The sequence below is a fragment of the Petaurus breviceps genome, unplaced genomic scaffold (genome assembly GCF_028583685.1).
Source record: "Petaurus breviceps papuanus isolate PSGF00001 unplaced genomic scaffold, PetGlider_PUasm1.0 139, whole genome shotgun sequence".
NCBI lineage: Eukaryota > Metazoa > Chordata > Mammalia > Diprotodontia > Petauridae > Petaurus > Petaurus breviceps.
The window spans coordinates 9228027-9239204 of NW_027185697.1; the positions used below are offsets into that span (position 1 = coordinate 9228027).

An 11178-nucleotide genomic window follows, 5' to 3' on the forward strand; every position below is an offset into this window, starting at 1 on the left:
GGGGGGGGGGGGGGAGGGGGGGAGGGGGGGGGGGGGGGGGGGGGAGGAGGAGGAGGAGGGGGAGGGAGGGAGAGAGAGGGAGGGAGGAGAGACACAGAGAAGGGAGGGGGAGGGAGAGAGACAGAGAGAACACACAAGATCTGGTGCAGCTGGTGGGGGGTGAGAGGGGACATGAAGACCCTAAATGTGGAGGGGTGAGCCCGGGTGACCCGGTAGCCCCTGGTGATGCCCTTAGCTGTGATGGGGAAGGTGGGGAGAGGTGGGATTTGGACATTTGTTGAGTGTGAGGTGTCCGTTTGTGTGGCAGACAGTTGGTGATGTGTGACTGCTGTTGCAGGAGAGAGGTTAGGGCTGGATATACAGGGGCCCAAAAAGCCCAAAAAAGGCTACAGAAGCTTACAGAAACTATCCAGACTTAAAAGCCCTATGGTTTGGGGACTGGGATAGTTCTGGGAATCGTCTGCACACAGATGCTAATTGGACCTGTGGGAGTTAAAGGGGTCATCCAGAGAGGCTTAGGGCGCCCTAAGGGACCCCCACCCATGGTTACTGGGAGTGACGCTAGACAGGGTCCTGTGGGTGCACTTGTCCTGGGCAGGAGCCAGAGACGCCTTGAAAGGTCTCCTGGTGTGGGACCAGCTGTCATATCCCCATTCTCCTGAGGACAAACTGAGGCCCAGAGACATTTGATCTGTCTAGTCACAGCTGGAGTCAGTGGCTTCCAGCCTTCTGCTGTCCCCTGCGGCGCCCCAGCCAGAGAAGGGCCCTGAAGTTAGGAGGTGCTAATGTTCCCATGAGTGGAGGGGCTGGTGTGATCGGGGAGGCCTCCCTGGAGGGGAGGGGGGGTGGGCCAGATCGCCTCTCTGAATCGCTATCCCCCCTTACCCCGGCCTGGGCCTGGCTTGTCAGGTGCTTCCATCCCGGCTTGTGAATCAGCTGGTTGATGGTGCCCTGGTGTTGGCTTCCACATTGCCTGGGGGTATCTCTGCAGGGCTCAGGGCTGGGCACTGGACCAGGGCTCCCTTGACTGCCAGCCTCCTGCCCCTGCTCTGTGAAGGTGATGGAATCCTGGAGCCAAGTTCCATCCTGTTGCTGCCTGTTTCCATGATGGTCATCTGGGCAGCCCCGGGGGGGCTGCTGGCTCTTCTAGGGAAGCCTCTGAGCCTGTACCCCTCCTTCTGCCTGTGAGGCCAGGCAGGGCAGGGCCTGGCAGGCGGAGGCACAGGGTGAGGGTCAGTGGACACCGGGCCTTGTGAAGTCATTGGATCTCTCTGGGCTCAGGTTCTTTGATCTGTTAGAGACTGTATGATCCCTTAGGAGAGGTGCTGCCAAGGGGAATGCCCTTTGGCTTGTGGGGTCCCCAGGAGGATCCCCAGCTCCTTTCCTCCCCCACCATGCGCACTCTAAAAAGCACGCTGAACGTGAGTCAGGAGCTCGGGGTTCAAGTTATGACAGTGCTTCTTAAACTGTGTGACCTTGATGAACTCTGTACTCTTTCTGGCCTCAGTTACCTTATCTGTAAAATGGGGGCCTCTGGTCCCCACTTCACAAGGTTGTTGTGGGGGTCAAATGAGGTGCTTTAGCATCTGGGAAACACAAGACATGATGGTGTCACTGTCTGTCCCTGGTCCTCTTCCGTCCTCTGCCCCCAGCCCCAGGGAATTCCTGGGAAATTCTGTGAAGAAGGCTCTGAAGGCCTGCCTCTGGCAGTTAACTGGCACGTGTGTGCCTTTAGGGCCAGTGACTCGGCTTCCCTGGGCCTCAGCGTCCTGACCCTCAAGGTGCTTTCCTCCTCTAAAGCTCTGGTCCTGGGATGCTGCCTGGGGGACCTTGACTGAGGAGGGCACGCAGCCACAATCGCCAGTGCCCTTCCACCTCTGTCCTCCAAGGCACTGCGCCTCCTGGGCCTCAGCATCTTGATCTGTAAAAGGAGAGGGCTGGACTAGGGAGCCGTTGTGGTTTAGTGGGAGCAGCTCCTGCCTCTGATAGGAGCCAGTCATTTACACCTCTGTAGACAGTGGACACAACCTGGGATGGACCTCCCGGGGCTTGTGAAGGCCACGGGGCTATTTCACAGCTCCGAATGCTTCAGCAGCTCACATGAGGAGGCATTCACTAGACTAGGTGCTGGGGGGTGGGATGGGGAGGGCATGGGGGCCCAGCCCCGGGGGTCTGGACGTTAGCCTGGAAGGGGGCTCAGCCATGGGGTCTGGGGAAGGAGAGCTGGTACTTGCCATGGGGAATCCGGGAGGGCTTTTGGGAGGAGGTGGTCCCTGCTGTCAGGTTCTCTGCTTATTCTGTCCTTTGGCCCCCAGTATTCTCTGAGGATTCTCTCCTCCTGCTAGAACAGAAGCCTCTGAGGGCAGGACCCTGCACTTGGCACGATTCCTGGCATTTATACATGTGCTCAATAAATGGCTTTTCCTTCATTCGTGTGTAAATAGGTCCCTCCCTGCTGTTTTTCCAGGTGCCTCTTTGGCCTGCTAGCCTCCCCTGCCCTGGACAAGGGCCCCATCTTGACCCCTGCGGTCCCGCTGCTGCCTCACAGCAAACCGCCAGCTTCAGAGGGCAGGGCTGTCTTCCGCCTCTCTGTGTCCCCAGTACTCGGCCCCCAGGGGCTCTTCTGCCCGTGGCTCCAGCACTCGGCCCCTGGGGAGCTCTCTGTCAGGGGTCAGTTGGGAGAAGTACTGACTCTCTGCTGTCCCCCTTTCTCTGCCAGGTTCCTGCTGTGGTTCTCTGAGGAGCATGGGTGGCTGCTGAATTGGCATTGGGAGCTCTGCTTTTCAGCTGACGGGCATTGGCAGGGGCTCCATGGCGACGGCCAACAAAGGTGAGTGAGCGGCATGTGGGGGGCCAGGACCCGTCCCAGGGCCTTGCTTCTGCATGGGTGGCTGCCTGGTGCTGGCCTCTGCTGGCTTGAAGCAGCCCTGGTGCTTGGGCTCCGGGGTTTGTGGGTGTTGGGCCTGCATATGTGACTCCCTTGTCTCCACTCCCAGTGAGGGGCAGTGCGGTGCAGTGGATGGGGCTGTGGGTGAATCCCAACTCTGCCCCTTGCTCTGGGACTGGGGGCAGCCCACAGCCCACTGTCAGGGCTAGCATGGCCTTGTCTGTAACCTTAAGGGGTTGGAGCTGATGTCCCCCCCCATCATAGCCTGTGGGTCTTCTTGCCTCAGGTGTCACTTTAAACCTTCCCCCCAAAAAACGAGAGATAAGCCCCTTGAGGCCTCTGAACTGACCGCAGTGGGCATTTGGTCAGTGTCCATAGTGTCCTCTGACCTGACCTCGAGGCCCTGACATCTCGTGGGTGTCTCGGGAGCTGCTGGCATGGGTCCTTCCTCTGACCTCTTGGATGTGAGGGCAGACAGAGGCAAGGCTGTCTTTGCAGTCACGCTGTGCCCTCTGAGAAAGGGGGGAGAAGTGTGGGGACAGAACAGGAAGAAGCCAGTGGATGACCCTGATGGGAGCTGCCTGTCAGCAATCCAGCAGAAGGGCCAACGACTGCCTGGAATGCTGGACTTGGGAAGACCTGGGTTCAAATCCTACCTCCGACACTCACCCGTGTGACTCCAGCCTCAGTTTCCTCATCAGTAAAATATGAAGCATTTGGGAAGGACCAGCCAAGATGGTGGAGGAGGAGGAAGCAATGCAGTCCAGCTCCCCCATCTTGACTAAGACTTGGATGAGCACTGGACTGAGCTGTGATTGGGCAGGCCAAGGACAGACCACCCAGTCAAAGTCAGCGTAGACAGGCCTCTTGGCACTGGGGCCCATGTGTAGCCAGGAAGGTCCTGTGCATTGGAGTCTTCCAGTCCAGGGACTGAAGACTGAACCAGTGCCTGTGTCCGGGCACTTGGGGCAGGAGCCAGGCCATGGCTTAGTCCCTCTGACCTCGGAGCTGAGCCACAGGGTCCTCTGTGGCCTGAGGCATGACCAGCAGCAGCTGGAGTTGAAGCTCGGGGGCAGGGGGGAGGGGGCAGCAAGCACAGCTTGTGTCCCAGACCCACCCTGGGTCAGACCACAAGGGCTGCTGTTAGACTTTGCCTTTGGTCAGGGGGCCCTGGGCAGTCCTGAAAGTTTGCCAGTCTCCCCTGAGATCCTTGAAAAAACATCCTCAGCATCCAGAGAAAGCAGGCCAAGACAGAGCCAGGGGAATGCAGAGCAGAACCGAGCAAGAGCCAGGCCCTCCCTCCAGAGAGGTGCCTGCTGTCCCCCCAACACAAAGTCCCAATCCAAGAGGGCAGGTTGGAGGAGTGAGTAACAGAGAGAGAGATGCCTGAGCCACAGGCGGAGGCTGACCCAAACCCTTCATTTGGGAAACAAGTTGTGAAAGGCTCTGACTTCTCTCCTGGAATGTAATAAGCTCGTGAACAGGAATTGTGTTGTTCATGCTGCCTGTAGCCTCGGCCCCTGCCTCAGTGCTGGGCACACAGGTGATGCCGGGAAGTCCTGAATGATTAGTGTATCAAGGGGCTCACCCACCCACCAACTGAGACTTGGAAGAAGCTGTGATGAGGAGAGGTGACTGGCGTTCCCTGGAAGAATGGCATCTGGGATGCAGAGGCTTGGAATGAGCTGAGGACGAGGAGGAAGAGGAGGAGGGGCTTTTGTTTTCTCCCTAATCCATATCATAGGAGTGAAGAGAATCAGGGAAAGGCAGAGGGGTCAGTGCTCTGGGTGGACGCAGTGGGACTAAGCCCTCCCCAGTCTTTGCCTTGCGTCTGACTTCTCCACCAAGGAATGTGACCTTCAGACGGCAAAGGACAGAACCCCTTGGCTCACGGGGTGTGTTGATGCCCAAGATAAGTGGAGAGAGAATGAGAGAGCTGCCCTTGGTGGAGACCAGTCGCCGGGCCCGGACAGCCTCATCCTCAGGCAGGCAGATGTGAGCTTGGAAGATGGGGCAGATTGGGAGAGAGGATGAAGGGCTGGAGAAATGTCCTGATTAAAGAAATAACAAAAGGAAGGAGAGACAAGAGACTGCCAACAGCTGGGCAGCAAGCGCGTGGCCCGTTGATTCCTGGCAGCATTGTGGAGCGGATGATTAAATAGACTAGTGACTATCGAAGAAAGGAGGTGATGCCTTCAGCCAGAAGAGGGCACGCAAGGCAACCTTATTTCTGGTTCTTTTGGCTTCTGACATGGCTCTTCTGCTGCTTACGCTTTCCTAAGTGTTGGAATATGTCAACCGTATGCCATTCTTTGGAAAAGTTGGAGAGTCTTGGACGAGGTTGATAGTAGATTGGTAGGAGATAGTCGGGAGACTGCATGAAAGGGGAGTCATTCGTGATTTGCTCCACACACCTTGGCTGGAGGTCTCTGGTGGCGGGCCTTAGGGATTGGAGGCTGTGCTTGTTCTGATGGCGCACACCAGTGGGATGGATAGGCATCGGCGTTGCATTTATCAAGTTTGCAGATGAGAGTTGGGAAGGATTGCTCGCACAGTGATTACCAGTTAAGATGCGCAATCTTGACCACCCAAAGCTCTGGGCAAAGTTGAAATTACTAGAGATAAGGAAAAAAAAAGCTTTGCAAGGACATCATGGGGGATGGCCAGTCTGTCTGAAAAAGACCAGGGGGATTTCTGGTGGATGGCAAACACACCATGAGTAAGGAGGGGATGTGGCAGCTGAAAAAGAGGGAGATCTTGGGTTGCATCCAGGGAGTGAGGGAGGTCACAGTCCCCACTGTTGTCTGCCCTAGTCAGACCTGACCTGCAGTCACGTGCCTTCAGGTTTGGGTTCCAGAGTTTAGGAAACTCTAACAAGAGTTTATTAAGCACCCACTATGTACCAGGCTCTGTGCTGAGCATGGAATACGAAGAAGGGCCAGAAACATTCCTGCCCTCTTGGGGCTTACATTCTTGGGGGAGACAATGTAGAGGTGCAGAGGTGGGTGGGAAGGTAGCCTCAGTGGGGGCTGTTGGGTCACGAAGGAAGCTGAGGATTCCCAGAGGTAGACATGAGGCAGGAACATACTTCAGGCATGAGGGATGGCCAGTTATATGTGAGGAGTGGCAAGTGGCCAGAATGGCTGAACTCTGGAGTGTGTGGAGGGAGGTCAAGGCACTGCAGAGCGAGGAAGGGGCCAACTTGGTAAGAGCTTTGAGTGCTGGACAGAGGAGTTTGTATTTGGTAAGGACGTTGGCAGGACAGGTGGTGATCAGAGTGACCCAAGAAGGACTGCTGGGCTGGTGGTTGCTGGTATCTCGGGATTGGAGGCAACAGCTGCCTTTCTGCTTGGCCCCAGAGGGGAGGATGTCCGGAGAAGTGTCTGAAGAATGAGAGCTGTCCAGACTGAAGCAGGAGTGGTGTGGGGACCAGAGTGGATTGCCTCCGGGACTCAGAGCTGTCCCCCTCCCTCTGGGGCTGGCTGCTTTCCCTCACCCTCCTTGGTCTTCACGTGTCTCCTCTGTTGTGTAGGGTTAGGCCAGACCCAGCCAAGTGGCTGAGACCCCTTCTGACACTGAAATTCTGGGAGCCTTTGATTCTGTGACCTGGGTGAAGAGATGGGATGGTTTTCCTTGGCCAGACTGGGCTTGTATCCCAGGGAGCCCAGTCGTCCAGGGCTTTCTCAGAGAGGTAATAGTGGGTTCATGCCATCACAAAGCAGGTCTGTTCATCACCCCGGGCACCGCCCATGACATCACATTATGGCCTTTACTTTCTTCCCCTGCATCCTTGGCATCGCCCACTCTGGTGCCACCTTTGTCTTGGCCTCTTGCCCTCTCCCTACTCTCCCTCCCCCACCCTTCCCTTTCTCCCTCCCCTTCCCCTTTCTCTTTTCCCCTCCCCCTTCCCTTCCCTTTCCTCTTTTCTTCCCCAATCCCCCAAATGAAGCAGCCCATTCCCACCACTGGCAGTGACCAGAGCTTCCTGGTCCGAGGCTCCCAGCAGTACCTTAAGAAGGCCTCTGATGGCCTCCACCGGGTGTCTAACTGGTGGTTTAAGAAGAAAAAGAAAGGGGTTTTCAGTGAGGAGCTCTTCCCTAAGGGGAGCTTGGGTATGTGTGTGGGTGAATGGGAGACAGGGCCAGGGCCTAGAAGGCATGGTGGGGAGGACTTACTCTGTTTTCCTGAGCTACTTTTTCACAACTGGCCTGGGTTTCTTACTCACACTTGACCTTCCCACATTCTCCATTCCCCCAATCTTGTCCCTAAACCAGGGGTGGGGCCACCTGTGGCCCTCTAGGTCGTTGGGTGTGACCTTTTGACCCAGTCCAAGTGTTGTAGAACAAATCGTACTTGAGGAAGTAGGGCCACGTATGGCTTTGGGGCCACAGGTTCCCCACCACTGCTGGCCTAGACTGAGCCCCTGATATGGAACCCCAGCCCCATGTCCCTGTGTCCCTCTTCACAGACTCCATCCTGACCTCTTAATTGGCCCCTAGCCTGGCTTTCTGATGCCCTCTGTTCCCCATCCTTAGCCTCATACTGACCAAACACTTAACAATGTCCACATTCCCCTCCCCCAGCTTACAAAAGTATCCAGGTCCCGCACACTTCATGTGTGTGGCCTAGGGCCCCACCCCCTCCCACCCCCACTGCTCACCCTGCCCCTCTTCTCGCAGACCAGCATAGCCCCTCTGGGCCCGTCCCTGGGTCTGGTCAGAGCCCTCCTTGTCATCGTCATCCTTGGCCTGTCCTGTGGCAAGACACGGCCCTGATTGGAGCCAGGGGTCCCTCATCTGCCCTCTCTGTACCCCTCCCTGCTTTTCTAGGAAGCAAAACCAAAGTGAGCAGTATCCGCTTTGCCGAGGCAACAACCAGCCACGCCTTGGAAAGCTCCCAGAGCCACGTCCACTTTGATGAGAAGCTGCACGATTCAGTCGTCATGGTTTCTCAGGAGTCCGATGGCAACTTCCTTGTCAAGGTAGGAGACTGTCCCCACCAAGACTTTGCTCGTGAACGCTGGTTTGTAGTATAGAGAGCTGGGCTTGGGTCAGGAAGGCCTGGCTTCAAATCTTGCCTCTGGGTAATAACTGGCAGTCAAGGGTGGTAGTAGACAGAGCACAGTGGGCTCTGAAGTCAGAGGTCCTGGGTTTGAATTCTGCCTTAACTCTTCCTTACTACCTGGATTACCTTGAGCAAATCCCTTGACCTTCTGGATTTGTTTCCTGAGAGGAGGGTTTAGACATGATGTCTTCTGAGTGAGGTCTCCCTAGCTTTTGATTCTGGTCCAAGGATCCTGTAAAGCCACAGTTACACCTCTCCAAGCCTCAGACTCTGTCTGCGAAATGCAGATAACTTTTTATTGGGTATCTCCCTCACAGAGTTGTTACCTTGGCTCTAATGAAGTAGTATGGAAAATGTATTGGAAAGTGATCAAAGTGTCTTATTATCCCCTATTCTGCGGCCCTACTAGGATTGCCTAAACTTCCTCCTGTCTGGGTCTCAATTTCCCTAGCTGTAAAACCAGTGGGTTAGATTAGATGCTGTCTGAACTGAGGTCCCTTTCAGCTCCAGCACCTTCAGAATCTTAGTCTTAAAGGGAGTGTCCCACAATAACTCTCTTTCTCTCAACAGACAATCTAATTTATTTATTTATTTTGGTTTTTGGAGGCCAACTGGGGTTAAGTGACTTTGCCCCCACAGGAGAGGGATTAGATAGACATTCTACTAATTAGGATCCTCTTCACTTTCTTTTTTTTTTTTTGCTTTTTGGAGGGCAGTTGGGGTTAAGTGACTTGCCCAAGGTCACACGGCTAGTTTTTGTGTTAAGTGTCTGAGGCCGGATTTAAACTCAGGTCCTCCTGACTCCAGGGCTGGTGCTTTATTCACTGCACCACCTAGCCGCCCCAACAATCTAATTTATATTTAATTTTTTTCCAATCCAATTAGTATTTACTTTCTTTATTTTTGGTAAGTAGTATTTTATTTTTTCCAATTATATATACAGTTTTCAACAATCAATTTTTAGAAGATTTTGAGTTTCAAACTTTTTCTCCCTCCTTCCTGTCCCCTTCTCTCCCTTCCATCCTCCTCCACAAGACAGCATGCAATCTGACATAGGTTATCCATGTATAGTCATGTTAAATATTTTCACATTAGTCCTGTTGTGAAAAAAGAAACAGAACAAAAGGGAAAAACCATGAGAAAGAAAAAACAAATAACAAGTGAAAAGAGTCTGCTTTGATCTGCATTCAGACTCCATAGTTCTTTCTCTGGATGTGGATGGCCTTTTCTGTCCTGAGTCCTTTGGAACTGTCTAGATTGTTGTATTGCTGAGAAGAGCTAAGTCCTTCATAGTTGATCATCGGACAGTGTTGCTGTTACTGGGTACAGTGTTTTCCTGGTTCTGCTCACTGCACTCAGCGTCAGTTCATATAAGTCTTTCCAGGTTTTTCTGAAGTCCTTCTGCTCACTGCTCATCATTTCTTATAGCACAGCAGTATTCCATTACATTCCTATACCAAAACTTGTTCAGCCATTCCCCAGTTGATGGACACCCCTCGATTTCCAGTTCTTGGCCACCACGAAAAGAGCTGCTGTAAATATTTTTGTACATGTGGGTCCTTTTCCCTTTTTTAGGATCTCTTTGGGACACAGACCTAGCAGTGGTATTGCTGGATCAGAGAGTTTGCACAGTTTTCTAGCCCTTTGGGCAGAGTTCCAAATTGCTCTCCAGAATGGTTGGGTGAGCTCACAACTCCGCCAAAAGTGCATCAGTGATGACTCTCTTTAGAGGTCTGAATGCCAGCTATGGAAGAGGCATTGACTGCGGCCTTTGTAGCTCGGGAGGGCCAAGTGAGGCTTCCTAAGCCGGAGGTTCCAGGAAAGCCCACTCCATTCCCTGCCCGTATCTGATGGCCCCTGACCCCAGGACCCTGTTAGGTTGTGATGCCCCTTTCTGCCAGCTGAGCCACAGAAGTAATCTGGCGCCTTTGGAGGGCACAGCCGCTGGATGTGAACGGAAAGACCCTCTCCTCTGAAGGTGACTGTGGGCCAAAGTACAGGAACGCCCTACAGGAGGGTGAATGTGATAAAATAGGCCCGTTGATGGCGGGTCATACAACTCTGGACAGCTTTACCAAGTCCTTTCCTGAGTTAGGCTCTGAAAGCATCACTGCCCATTTAACAGAGGAGGAAACTGAGGTGTCCCCCCCCCACACACATGTTGTGCTTCAGCCTGGTTTTACATCTGGATTGCCTCATTAGTCACCTGTGGGGTGTGTGGAACAAAAGTTTTTCAGCTAAAGAAGGAGGAGGGGGAGGGGCTGGGCAGGCCAGGACAAGGTAATGTGTCCTGGAGAGGCTGGGGGTGTGAGGGGATGGGGGGGAAAGGTCAGCTCTCGAAGGTCACAGGGTGGTCACAGCCATGACCTTGGAGAGGCCGTTGAGTTCACTGTGCACCTTCCTGGAGACCCCTGTGCAGCCGTGGTCCCCAGTGAGTGGACCTCCTGAGGAAGACCAGCATGGTCCTTAGGGGATCTATGGGGCAGAAGGGACAAGAGATAGAGAAGAAACGGGGAGAGCAGAACTTTGGGTGCTCATCTCATCTCAGAAATCCAGGGAAGCAGAGAGGAGAGGGGAACCTGGAGCCAGGACAGGGAGTGAACATAGATAGTCTGAAGGCCCAGGCCACAGTGAGCAGGATTCAGAGCTGGAGGGAGACCCGAGGACTTACCTAGTGCATCAGCTCTCACTGTACGGAGGGGGAAATGGAGGCCCAGAGAGGGGATGTGATTTACCCAAGGGCACGTAGATAGGAAGTGGCAAGACCAGATTGGAGGGGGAGAAGGCTCTCTGAGACCAAAGTGGGGATGGTAGGTTGGAAATGGGAAAGGGCCAGGTCTGGTCTGGGTAGGAGTGCCAACTGGTGAGCTTTGGGCGGGAGAGGAGGATTTAGGGTGCGCCTGCCAGGAGGGCATAGCTCAGTGGTCAAGGCTTTTAGTGTTCTTCCCCCCGATCTCATTACCCTGAGAGAGGGAGCTGGTGGGGGGCCTCTGAGCTTGGAACAACTTCCCAAAGGACTATGCCATAGAGAACTCTCATGGAAGGGTGGGTGTGCTGTCAACCAGGAGAGCGGGCCTTCCCCCAGCCCGTCTGAGGGGCTCTGGGAGGGGTGGTGGCTGGGACCTGGCCATGAGCCTCTGAGTGACTTGATTGGGTGGGTTAGAGAAGGGTATGTGTGTATGTGTGTGTGTGTGTGTGTGTGTGTGTGTGTGTGTGTGTGTGTGTGT

General features: G+C 54.4%; 1 protein-coding gene across 1 annotated transcript in view; it reads left to right on the top strand.

Moving 5' to 3' along the window:
* ADISSP (adipose secreted signaling protein) overlaps positions 1-11178 on the top strand; it is a 44913-nt gene that overhangs the window by 11250 nt on the left and 22485 nt on the right. The window contains exons 2-3 of the mRNA XM_069066137.1: positions 2720-2830; positions 7717-7868. Coding sequence (XP_068922238.1) covers positions 2812-2830; positions 7717-7868 — 171 coding nt within the window. The 5' untranslated portion in view covers positions 2720-2811. The remainder of the gene's footprint in view (positions 1-2719; positions 2831-7716; positions 7869-11178) is intronic.